Source organism: Bombyx mori, chromosome 9 (genome assembly GCF_030269925.1).
Source record: "Bombyx mori chromosome 9, ASM3026992v2".
NCBI classification, from domain to species: Eukaryota; Metazoa; Arthropoda; class Insecta; order Lepidoptera; family Bombycidae; genus Bombyx; species Bombyx mori.
The window spans coordinates 15,295,149-15,308,937 of NC_085115.1; the positions used below are offsets into that span (position 1 = coordinate 15,295,149).

Consider the following 13,789-nt stretch of genomic DNA (forward strand, 5'->3'; position numbering starts at 1 on the left):
TGGAGACACTACATTTTCCCTAAAAAGTAAGGGTAGAGTAGGCTGTGTAAGCCAGCACACGCCTACTACCGGATTCCATATACTAATTTCCGTATGATTAAAACGTCTCGGCGAGTAAATTAACCCACAGACACAGCCCATTGAGTTTCTCGCCGGATCTTCTCAGTTCTCAGTGGGTCGCGTTTCCGATCTGGTGGTAGATTCTGCCAAGTACTGCTCTTACTAGGGCCACTGTTAGCAACACCTCCGGTTTGAGCCTCGAATTAACCTACACGCTAGGGTAACGCTAAAATAGCCTCTCAAGGCTATCGGCACAGGTGGGAAAAAAAATTATAACTTCAACTTTAGATGATTAAGAACTGCAGTAAACACAGCACCAGGTGAGTCACGAAAGCGTTTGCGTCATGCAAATAAATGTCTAGATTATATAAAAATATTAAATGCTAATATAATATACCTAAAACTGACATTATTTTGGTATTTTATTGAACCACATTTTTGTATAGCAAATTGAATAAATTACACCAATAAGGATGAAGCATTTTATGACATTGAATAGATTAGCTGCATAAGTCAAATAAAACTGAACCAGTATATTAGTGTCGTAGTGCACTACGCTGTGGTAGGTACTACTGTACCATCTAGTGTGCTCAGTGCGAGTTTTTTACTTCTCGATCGCGTAAAAGTTAAGTCCAATTTGTATAGAATTGGAACACCGCCCCTAGCGACAAACGACGGGAGGCTGTTATAACTCCGCTATCTTTAACGCGATCGAGAAGTTAAAAAACTCACACTAAGGACACAGATCCCAAACTGGATTCGATTCCCGGTCGAAATCCTCATGAAAAATGAGAGTGGGATGCATGGACGGCATGGTACAGACTACCACCAAGTGCTTCTCTTACTAGATCTGATCATCTGGTGTTCTGGCTACGGCGCGCTTGCCCTCTATGCGACCCGCAATTATGAGCTCCTCTAACTCATGTCTGGGAGACCGCATGATGTGTCCGAAGAAGCTCATAACACGTTCCCGGCAGATGGAAGAGAGCCTTTTTCGGATGTTTAGCTCCCTTAGAATGGATTCGGTAGTTCTCATTGCAATCCACGGTATTCGTAGACGGTATTCGTAGTATCCTCCGCCACCATTTCAAAGGCACCGATCTTTTTGATATCGCGGCTTTTCATGCACCATGTCTTGTACATTTCATATAGGCAACACTAAAGACTGTCATTAAAAAAACATAATAAAAATAAGTTGCCACAAAAACACAATCACTAAAGGATTAAGGAAATGAACTGTTTCATATATGTATAGGTTTATTTGACTGTAATCGATAGTAATTATATCAATCATAATGAAGGCCATTAGCTCTTTATGAGGAAATGTTTATTCATTTCTGCACATTCTTGAAGAGCAATCAAGTAATTAAAGTCAGCGGCCCATTATATCCCTGTACCAAATTTATCATTCACAAAATTCAGTTATTACAATCCATATACCATGCAAATGATATTTTATTCTATAATTTAAAGAGAATGTCGCTTAATAGCCAACATTTATCATTGTAACTAAAAGTCGCTTTTGTTTGGTATTGGCATCAATATTTCGATGTTTTTAATTTTATTGAACTTCAATTAAGTTTATAATACCCCATTCAAATAGCCGAAGAAGTTGTTTGTTACGATACTTGTTGTATAATTTGCGTAATTACTGGTGGTAGGACCTCTTGTAAGTCCGCGCGGGTAGGTACCACCGCCCTGCCTATTTCTGCCGTGAAGCAGTAATGCGTTTCGGTTTGAAGGGTGGGGTAGCCGTTGTAACTAAAACATGAGGCCTTAGAACTTATATCTCAAGGTGGGTGGCGCATTTACGTTGTAGATGTCTATGGGCTCCAGTAACCACTTAACACCAGGTGGGCTGTGAGCTAGTCCACTCATCTAAGCAATAAAAAAAAAAACTCTATTTAGATCTTTTAAAAGGGAACAATTCTGTCATACATTATTTTAGCGAAACTTTAATCGTTTCTGCAGCGCACGCAGCGGAAGCTCTCAAAAGGTAAAAATAACCCCGATTTTGAAACATTCTTTATTGGTGCTCCGCTTGTATTGCTCTTAGCGTCATGTTATATACCCTATAGCCTCCCTCGATAAATGGGCTATCTAACACTGAAAGAATTTTTCAAATTGGACCAGTAGTTCCTTAGCGCGTTCCAACAAACAAACTCTTCAGCTTTATAATATTATTATAGATAGCTCTCCTGTAAAGTTGCAAAAATCTCGCTTAAACCAGATAAACTTTTACCCCTTGATATAAAAATAAAACTGAATGCTTTGAGAATCGCTAAACCCTTACATAAATCTGTATCTACTAATAATATCTGGGATAAGCACTTCTGTTTCTGCTGTTCCCGTGGCTATATTTAAAAGACAAAGTACTCCTAATTCCCATTAGATGTTTTATATATATTAGTGGTCCCCCGGTAGTCGAAGTTCGACTATTTATGCTTCTTTAATCACAGATTTCGCCAAGACTACACTTTAGACAAATATTAATAAAGACAAACAATATTTAAACTATTCTCAATTTGACTACAGACTTTAAGCATTAACAAAAGTTTGACAATAAGCAAATACATAGTATGCATGCGTGTGTGTGTCAAATACATGATAGCGTGTGTAATGTTTTTATTTATTGATTTAATATATTTTTCACGCATAATTAAAAAAAAAATCTGCACTCCTTCTCTATAAGTGTGGGAAATTTCATAATCTTTTTTTTTTTTTATTGCTTAGATGGTTGGACGAGCTCACAGCCCACCTGGTGTTAAGTGGTTACTGGAGCCCATAGACATCTACAACGTAAATGCGCCACCCACCTTGAGATATAAGTTGTAAGGTCTCAGTATAGTTACAACGGCTGCCCCACCCTTCAAACCGAAACGCATTACTGCTTCACGGCAGAAATAGGCAGGGCGGTGGTACCTACCCGCGCGGACTCACAACAGGTCCTACCACCAGTAATAACCACCAGTACGCGCAATTTTCGTAAAAAGGGGTACAAAGTTTTTGCTTCACGTATTAATATATAGATTTAATCTTCATCACGTATTCTGGATGGTCATAATAAGCCCACTGATGTCCACACAGCTGACAGCGTACCCGCATCATTGACAAACATTAACTGGTCATTTCCGTGTAGACGCCAAACGCAAACGCATTTTGTACTATCAAACATCACATTCAAGCTAAAATATCCCTAATCTCAGAGTACAGTAAAACCATATTTCTATCTATAATCATTGCCTCTAAAATTCAAACGATTTACTGTTTTATCATTATCACAATAAAGTTGAATAATATTTGCTAGTTTTTGTTTATTGCTTAATAGGATTCACGTCAATTTATTTAACGCGTTTTATTAATTGTTTTTTTTTTTTTGTTATACGAATAACTATGGATAGTTTAGGTGTAGTTTACGATACCTACTATTGGCAGTCTAGGATACGGCACCTTACTTTAGGTTACCGATGATTAATAATTAAATAATTAAAATTAAATTACCAAATTAATATTTTTTTATTTATTGCTTAGATGGGTAGACGAGCTCACAGCCCACCTGGTGTTAAGTGCTTACTGGAGCCCATAAACATCTACAACGTAAAAGCGCCATGACCCACCTCGAGATATAAGTTCTAAGGTCTCAGTATAGTTACAACGGCTGCCCCACCCTTCGAACCGAAACGCATTACTGATTCACGGCGGAAATAGGCGGGGTGGTGGTACCTACCCGTGCGGACTCCCAAGAGGTCCTACCACCAGTGATTACGCAAATTATAATTTTGCGGGTTTGATTTTTATTACACGATGTTATTCCTTCACCGTGGAAGTCAATCTTCCGTGGAAGTAATATACCATTAAGTGAGAAATACTTAGAAGCATTTTAAATATGAAGAATCAAACAAATAATACTTGTGGATCCCCAATTGAGAATCCTTATTGAGTGCGTTTAAAAAGAAAGTAAGTTAGAATTAAGTTTGCATTTAAGTACAAATAATCTGAATACCAAAAGGAGCATTACTTAACAATAACGTAACGGTAAGAGAGTGACGCACGCTCGGTAACGCAGCGGTTTTAGTCTGCGTGTTCATTCCAGTATAGTTTACTTACATAATTTAATTCTAAATTCGCACGAGCGCTTCGAAATGAAGCGTATTTGAGTACCTTTGTAATAATTCTAAAATAAAGACTCAATATGTGTATGGAAAACATATAGGTGTTCAGAATAGGTTTAGTTTTTGATAGATAAGTGAAAAATACAGCATATTTGATATTGAGTGATTACCGGAGCCTAGGTGTAATGTATATGTGTCTATTGTTTGAAATTTATAACAAGATATCATACTTTTATCGTGGAAGTCAATCGTAAACATGATTTTTAGTACTTCATTAGAAAAATTGGTACCTATCTGCGATTTTGACATAATAACATCGCTCTTTATTTTTTTATTGCTTAGATTAGTGAACAAGCTCACAGTCCACATGATTGTTAAGTGGTTACTGGAGCCCATAGACATCAACAACGTAAATGCGCCACCCATCTTAAGATATAAGTTGTAAGGTCTCAGTATAGTTACAACGGCTACCCCACCCTTCAAACCGAAACGCATTGCTGCTTCACGGCAGAAATAGGTAGGGCGGTGGTACCTACCCATGCGGACTCACAAGAAGTCCTACCACCAGTAATTATGCAAATTATAATTTTGCCGGTTTGATTTTTATTACACGATGTTATTCCTTCACCGTGGAAGTAAATCGCGAACATTTGTTAAGTACGTATTTAATTAGAAAAATTGTACGAATGTACAGGTACTTTTTATCCTTTAGGCCGCGACATCTTCGACTAAACATGAGTGCTCAATATGGTGTACTCACCAAAATATTAGACTCATAATTATTGTCACATAACTATACTGAGTAACTTAGAACTTATATCTCGAAGTGGGTGGCGCATTTACGTTGTAGATGTCTGTGGGCTCCAGTAACCACTTAACATCAGGTGGGCTGTGAGCTCGTCCATTCATCTAAGCAATAAAAAAAAAACTTAGCTCGATCCCGTAATTTCGATTCACATTAACAATACACTGTTTTCAACGCCCCTATGAAGTTTTTTCAATAAGAAAAGATTTCAAAAAAACTCTGGGATCCTTGGACGCGCGTGCGAACACGAATCACAAGAATCGTGATTATTCTATACTGCAGCTACGAGTGCGAGACTCAACTGATAGGAAGCGGAATATAGGGCATGTTGCGAAAAGCAACTGGACAAACAGAAGTGGGGCATCTAAAGTGCGTATCTTGACTTATCTTAATTTTAGTGAGAACAGTCGACAATTACTGTAGGCCGTATTTAATTGAGGCTGTAGCAATTCAATATGCCGATAAGTTCCTTTATGCGTTAATTACTCTCTTCTTATTTCTGCTGTAAATATACTTTCTGACGACATGACAAAATATCCATATATTTTTGTTAGCCACAAACCCCTGGAGATTTTGGAACCTCTGAATGATCCTGTCATTTCGTTTTTACCATCGCACCGCCCGCCATCGGAGTAGAGCTCATCCATACTACCTGGAGCCACTACGTTCATCCACAGTGCTTTTCCAGAGATCCTTTTTGCCACGTACCATCCGGCTTTGAAATGAGCTCCCCGCCACTGTTTCCCGAGCGCTGTGACATGTCTTTCTTCAAACGAGGCTTGTGGAGAATGCGTAATGGTAGGCAGCGGCTTGGCTCTGCTCCTGGCATTGCTGAAGTCCATGGACGATGGTAACCAATCACCATCAGGTGGGCCGTATGCTCGTCTGCCTACAAAGACAATAAAAGTTTTTTTTTAACTATGTTGGCCTATCTGTAATTATGGCTAAACCAGCTTCACCGTAAGCGAGCTCACGGGGCTCAGCCTGGCGAATTTTCTAACACTAGCGAAGACCAGATCATAACACCTAAGTTAATGTTTTCTGAACTACATATTATGTAGGATTTTCTTCAGTTCCTACGTTCAATACATTTCAGAGCCTTCGATTCGCCTCGAAGGCTCTGAAACGTCGGCCGGGCGTCCTTGGGGTGAGCTGCACCGTCTGGTTGTAGTGTTGACCGCAGCAGCCCCCTACCTCACCCGGGCTCTGACCTCGGAGGGGATCGGACGAACTACTTGGCGTCATGGAGTTGGGGAACGACACGGGGGAAGAGTTTCCTGATAGAGTCGATTAACTTTAATAATGACTAATCATAATATAATGAATAAAAAATGCCATGTTCTTTTAAATTGCCTTTCATCAAACTCAGGTGTAGAATTGTTATAATCAAAACAAAGCTCTTCAATGGGATGAAAAAGGATAGGCAGGGTAGTGGCTCAGTGATGTCGGCCGGAGCGGAGTTGCGCTGGTAGTGTCCCTGGACATCGCCAATGCGTTTAACACCTTGCCCTAGTCGATGATCGCGGGGGCGCTGGCGTATCAGTTCAGTAGTAGAAAATCTTGTGATGTCTTGTCAAGAAGTAGTCCCTTAAAATAATATTGATTTTCTTGATTCGAGCCGCGAGCCTTAGGCAGTAATTCAAGTCTAAATTTCCTTAACACAGACCGGTATCTATTACAAATACACAGTTATATAACGGCGGTGTAAGACAATAGTGGACATGGATACCTTACGTAAACTCCCTTCCTTGCTAAACCATCCCGCATTATAGGTCACTGTATATCCATACTTCGGTTGAGCATTGCTATATAAAGTTATAAATCCCTTTCAATACGCTAGCTGCAGACCGTTTTAGACAGTACGGTTTGTGCAATCCCCAAATACAGCTTTATTTCAGTGCCATACCATCTTATTTAATTCCTATGTTGCTCTAAGTTTTGGCAAAACTAACTCTAAGTTTGAGAAGTTGAAAAGTTCGCCTTAGGGATGATGTGGGCTGTAATGAGACGAAATGAAAATGAGGTTGGTAAGAGAGTGTTAACTATGAATGTGGAAGTATATAGAGGAAGAGGTAGACCTAAGAAGAAATGGATGAATTGCGTGAAAGACGATATGTGTAAGAGGGCAGTTAGCGAAGAAATGGTATATGATAGATGAGTATGGAAGGAGAAAACATGTTGCGCCGACCCCAGGTGACTGGGAGAAGGGCAGGAAAATGATGATGATCAGATTATTTAATTGACTCCAAGACACTCTTGCTTTTGAATTACAACGAGTCTTCAACGACAAACATGATCATGTGTACTTAGAACATCATTAGCCTCTATAGAAAATGGAAAAAGTCAGATGCAATTAATAGGTGACCTAGAATCATTCTTCTCAAAGCTCGCAAATATTAGTTCTGTATCGGTAAAGTGAATCAAATTATTAAAAATTTTGGAGTCATTCTTAGAATACACTATAGGCTATTCGGTAAAATAAAACTTTTCGAGGCTAGTTTTTTGTTCTTTTTTATTGCTTTGATGGGTCGACGAGCTCACAGCCCACTTGGTGTTAAGTGGTTACTGGAGCCCATAGACATCTACAACGTAAATGCGCCACCCACCTTGAGATATAAGTTCCAAGGTCTCAGTATAGTTGCAACGGCTGCCCCACTCTTTAAACCGAAACGCATTACTGCTTCACGGCAGAAATAGGCGGGGCGGTGTGGTACCTACCCGAGCGGACTCACAAGAGGTCCTACCACCAGGAAGTACGCAAATTATAATTTTGCAGGTTTAATTTTTATTACACGATGTTATTTATTCCTTCACCGTGAAAGTCAATCGTGAACATTTGTCAAGTACAAATTCCATTAGAAAAATTGGTACGAACACCGTTGCATCGCTAGATACGAATGCAACGGACGTCTTATCCTTTAGGCCACGACGAATTCAACTGCTCTTCAATATTTGGTGGCAGGATGGTAGCAATGACATATCTTCAGCTATTAGTTGGTCCAAATTTAGCTAACACAACATTCTCTTGCAGCCGTCTTATGGAGCGAGGTTCCTCAGCGCCGTGGACTCATATATTACAAGAGGCCATAGGTGAATCCCGACTAAACGGGGAAGCCATGAGGGACTACTTCCGTCCTCTTGAAGATTGGCTCAGCAGCGAGAACCTTCGTACCGGAGAATTTTTAGGTTGGAGCTACGACGGAGATTATTGTAAATTTAGGTACGTATTCTTGATTAATTGAAGCCGAAATTAATTAATTTTTGTTAATCTTGTAAATGATCTGACAAGGTCACGGCCATGTTTAGACCAAATACCACCAATTAGCTTAAGACATGAGGTCCCAATTTTAGTAAACAACACATGTCCCTTTCAAATTAGACCGCCAAATGAAAAAGTCGCTTATTCATTTCCACCTATTCTATGAGCTATAACTATACATTTTGGGCTGATAAACGTGAGCCCTTCTTCAAATTACTTAAGTAAAACCTTTCATAAAGTCTCATGTTTGAAGAGTTAATAATCAGGGTACAAGTTAAAGATGGTCACCTGGCCCTAAGCTAGGCAATTCCTATAACATAGAAATCAGAGAACGGTATACATACGGTTATATGTATACATATGGATATTAAATAGCAAACAAATATGCTTATCACACATATGCTTGCTTGATTTACCAGATGTTAAATAGTTACCGAAGCCTATAGACAGCTACAACATAAGTGCCGCCACCTCCCTTGAGATATGAGTTCTAAGGTCTCCGTTTTTACAATACAACGGCTGCCCTACCCTTCAAACCGAAACGCATTATTGCTTCAAGGCAGACATAGGCAGGGTGATGGTACGTACCCGCGCGGATTCACAAGACGTCCTACCACCAGTAAATTGATTGTGTTGACAACATTGTCTTATGGTATTTATGGACGCTTTAATACAAGCTCAAATACATAAAAGCTGATGTGATATACATATATGATAAGCTACAGACGCATAACACCAGTCAAGCCGTGATCTCTTCTGCCTATTTTAGTCAATAAGTAAACAAAATTAAGATAATCGATCATGAAATTCTTTCGCAGCATTGAAACCGCTGGTCTCCAAGTCTACGGAGGGTTCTACAATGCTGCTCAACGCCACTATGACGTCACCACTTTCATAGCACTGTTTGTGACATCAGCGCTCGTGACCATAGCTTTCAGATACAGATAGAGGTCTACAATTCATGGATAGAGTGATAAGAATCGTCGTGTAACTAAAAGCGAATGTTCGCACGAAAAAAGAACGTAAAATAAAGGAGTTTAGGTTTAATTTGCTATGTTTCTTGAACTAGCTTAAGTTAAATTCTATCTGTATTATATATTGTGGTTTTTAATTATTTTTGAATAAAATTTTTATGCACTTATATGAAATGGTATAGCGTTGTCCGGAGATTCCAGTTATTTTAGTGCTCACATGTCGAATGTATGTTTGAGATGGTGGACTTATTTTTTTTAAAGCTTGTAACACCATTTTTATATTGATACCGTAGTGTTTCAATTTAAATAAAAACTATTCTTAAATATGTTATTAATACTGTGTTTAGAATAATTGTGATAATGTTATTATTTTTTATTCAAAATAAAAATCGTATTATCGAGAAATGTTTTAGTTGTAATTATTTCAAGACAGGAGACACTAAGAATGAAATGAATCTGGCAGCTTGAGAGACATCGCTAACATTTACCAACAAGGGAGTTTTTTTTTTTTTGTTGCTTATACGGGTGGACGAGCTCACAGCCCATCTGGTGTTAAGTGAGAGAAACGCATTACTACTTCACGGTAGAAATAGGCACGGTAGAAATAGGTGATCTTGAACGGGAAGCCCGGTCACCGTCCTCGCCGAACCCGCCGCTTGCGACGATGGGCTCGGCAAGTCAATTAACCCCTATGAAAACTCCGTGGGATGTGTCTTAGATACAGAGCCCACTGAGTTTCTACTTTCTCTACGACTTGAGAGGTGGTAGTTTCTGCGAACCACTGGCTAAGGCCAGTGTTAGCAATACCTCCGGTTTGAGCCCCGAGAGCTCACCTACACCTACATAGGTAGAGGAAACAACGAGAAAAATTATCTCGCCCAATATAAGTATGTCTAGAAAAATCACGAAATGTGATTTGAAGTATGAGAGAGACAGTTATTAATAAAACCTAATTAAAACTTGGACCTCATGTCAACAATACGAGTGGCGTTATTACGTTGTTTTTGGATAGGTTAGAAATCTATAACAATAAAAAAATAAAACTGAAAAATGGCACCAAAATTTTTCCAATTTCTATCGCATATTCAGACGCGCAAGACCCCTAATTCTTCTGATCGGTCTTCGATCCCATGTTTCTTATTTATTGGTGCATTCATATAACTGCTTAACATCAAACATATAGCAACATCGACTTATTTGAACAATTTAAATGCATTTAAATCGCAAGTCGATATTTTTACCCCACCCATAAATGACCAGAAAAAATATTTTTTTATATAATCATTAGTCCTCAATACGTGTGTAAGTTTTCAATCGTTAATCAGATGTCTTGAAGTTATTAAAAAGTATGTTAAATAGTTCGGTTAGGCAGCGGCTTGGCTTTGCCCCTGCCATTGCTAGAGTCCATGGGCGACGGTAACCGCTCTTCATCAGGTAAGCCGTAGGCTCGTCTGTCTACAAGGGCAACAATAATAATAAGAACATGTTAAAAACACATCCTGATGCTTACCCTTTGTTTGACACAAGTCTGGCCCATTTTGCGTCACTGAGCCCAAATCCAGAATCACCTATGATATAATTATAACAACTAGAGGTCCCGCAGTAGTTGAAATTCAACTATAATTAATTGGAATTGTAAGTTTGTACACTATTATGATTGTATTTTATCACAAATTTCGCCAAGGCTACACTATAAAAAAATATTAATAAAGACAAACAATATTTAATCTATTCTCAATTTGACAACAGACGTCAAGAACAAAACTTTGACAATAAATAGTATGCATGCGTGTGTGCGTCAAATACATGGTATGTAGTGTGTGTAATGTTTTCTTTATTGATTTAATGTATCTTTTATGCATTATTTAAAAAAAATATTAGCATTGTGTACTTCTTCTCTATATTCTCTATAAGCGTGGAAAATTTCATACTCCTCCGTCCGCGCAATTTTCGTAAAAAGGGATACAAAGTTTTTGCTTCACGTATTAATATATAGATATATGCAATACAATTAAATCACGCAACCTCTAAAGTCAGCAAACGACTAACAAAAACGACCTCGTTGCCCAAAGGTCAAAGCTTGGAATGAACTTAATACACTTAATTGTACAATTGAAGGCAGACAAATTACCCAATTCGTGCTTATTCAATTGCCAAGATAATTTAAACCTTTTTCTTACTCGTAACGCCCGCATATAAGATTTCAATGAATAATTGCCACGTATTGATGAAGAATGATGCACGATGAACTTGCAGACGGACTCCACAATAATTATTCTAAGTAGGGATGACAATGAAATTAAGACGATTATCCGAAATCACTATTTAATTTTGTTTGTAATGTTAAATAATTCAGTTCACTATATAATAATACTAGCATTTTTGCTAAAAAAAGCAGAATACATCCATGTGGGTAATATTTGTTAAAGTTTTAATGGTAATGCCTTTATTATCAGTAATGTTTCAACTGACTTCAAAAACGAGGAGGTTCTCATTCAATCGTACTTTTTCATCTGCGTATCTATCATCACCTTAAAACTTTTAGAGATGAACCGAATTTCCCATTTAAATTCTAAAAGACCTAACCAGTAGTTTTTGCATTATCCTTAATTTATTTATTTATTAGGCATGTCAAAGAGCTCGTGATAGGCCTGGTATGAGGTGGTTCTAAGTCTCGGTTAGCCATTGTACTACAAATGACTACCTCGTCTTTCAGATCAGAAGACGTGACTGTCACATACCATCTTCAGACATGAGGTTAAACAACTTGCATGAATCCTGCTGTATAATAACTATCCTGTTCTTCGAATTGGATGAATTTCGCTGCAGAAATCATCACGAAGGATATATCTATCAGTGCTGCTATGTATTCTATCCAAATAGTAAAGATTATAAAATAAAATGTTATTTTAGAAAAGAAGTGCGAAGAAAAAAGTACTTAATTATGGAAATGTTTTGCCGCTGGTTATCTGTTTCATTATTTTTTTTCGAATCAGAGTCCTCCTACGAGGTCCGCGCGCCGGGTTAGGTGGGACCTGACGACCTGCTAGATATTGGGAGCAGACTACGGGCCCAAGGAACTTTAGAGCCCTACCGCACTAAACGACTCCCCTGCACTCTTATACCCGACGTCCGATCTCCGTCCGGGGTCAGAACCCGGTCAGGTTCCCGCGGTCAACACTACCAGACAAACTGCTTCATAGCCTAAGGTAAGTGCGCTGTCAAGCCAACAACATCTATAGAAAAGTCTTTATACATTCACCGGTCAAAAACCGGTTCACCTAATTAAGTAAAAGGTTTGTGCCGCTTTTTTTCAGACAGGCCACTGATTTTCTCGCCGGATCTTTCAGTGGGTCACGTATCCGATCCGGTAGTAGATTCTGCGAAGCACTGCTCTTGCTAGGCCTAGTGTTAAAATTCATCAGGTTAGAGCACCGTGAGCTCACCTACTCACCCGTTGAATGTATGACCCCTCGAGGTCTATAGAATAGATAGGAAAATAAAACCGTTTTTAGTTTAAATATTTATCATAACACCGTCCAACAACCAATAAGTACCGTGCGAGTCTTCTTAAATAATTCATTCACAAACAGTGACCGGTTTTCATTAGTTCAAAATGAGAGAACCAAAATGAGCTTAGGAGAGGAGGAGAATAAAAGCGTTGGAAAGTTACGATAACAACAAGGGCGACATAGTGGCGCCTCCTGAGCCGCCCCCTCTTATTTACTCATCAGTTGAACGTGGGGTGCTTATAGACGTTATTGAGGTCAAATAATACGGTGGCTTGGTAAAAAAATAAGTATCTATTTTGTTCCGAAGATAGGACCAAGCTTAAGGTAATGATATAAAATCAATTATGGACAACCGTGTTTGTTATTATTACAATTTGTTATTGTTACAAGCCCTGGACAGAGAGTTTGAGTTTGAGTCTGAGAGTCAGAGTCTGAGAGAGTTTTTTACTGGTGGTAGGACCTTTTGATAGTCAGTGAAAAACATATCTACATCATAAAATGGCAATAGCATTAGCGTTTCTGTGTTACACTTTTATCAGGCGTATCGCAACGGAATTTCACTCTTCCTAAAACGACATAATGACCGAATTACATCTGAAATACTTCAGCCATATCGCTCGTGGAGACCCTGATAACTTAGACAAGCTGATGGTAGTTGGTCAGCTTGGCGGGAGAAGATCACGCGGTCGCTCACTTACCGACCGATCAGATCTGGTATAGACTCTCACCGACCTTCCGATAACCGAGGTTATAAAGACCGCCGAGGACAAGAGGACGTGGAGAAGTGTGTGATGTGAAGATAGTAAATCGAGTGATCAATTCGCTAGACACGACCTTCAGCAATGAAGAGACCGATTAAGAAAAGAAAGAATACGACATCCACTCACAAAATCGACTACGTTATTACGCTTATGATAATCTAACATCTATCTATCTCTGAAGCATAGATAGTGTTTGCTTCAAATTTTCGAACGTTAAAATGAAACAAAATTTATTTGTAAAACGATATAATAATCAGACAATAACATTCCCGCATCCCCTGCAACATTATTGCTTGTTTATCTTAG

At 38.7% G+C, this 13,789-nt stretch overlaps 2 protein-coding genes across 2 annotated transcripts in view; both read left to right on the forward strand.

Annotated features, from left to right (window-relative positions):
* The window catches only part of LOC134199405 (angiotensin-converting enzyme), a 189,938-nt gene extending 180,322 nt beyond the window's left edge, over positions 1-9,616 (forward strand). Inside the window, exons 11-12 of the mRNA XM_062670238.1 lie at positions 8,009-8,197; positions 9,055-9,616. Coding sequence (XP_062526222.1) covers positions 8,009-8,197; positions 9,055-9,184 — 319 coding nt within the window. The 3' untranslated portion in view covers positions 9,185-9,616. The remainder of the gene's footprint in view (positions 1-8,008; positions 8,198-9,054) is intronic.
* The window catches only part of NimB (nimrod B), a 660,573-nt gene that overhangs the window by 580,204 nt on the left and 66,580 nt on the right, over positions 1-13,789 (forward strand). The gene's annotated exons all lie outside the window — the stretch shown is intronic.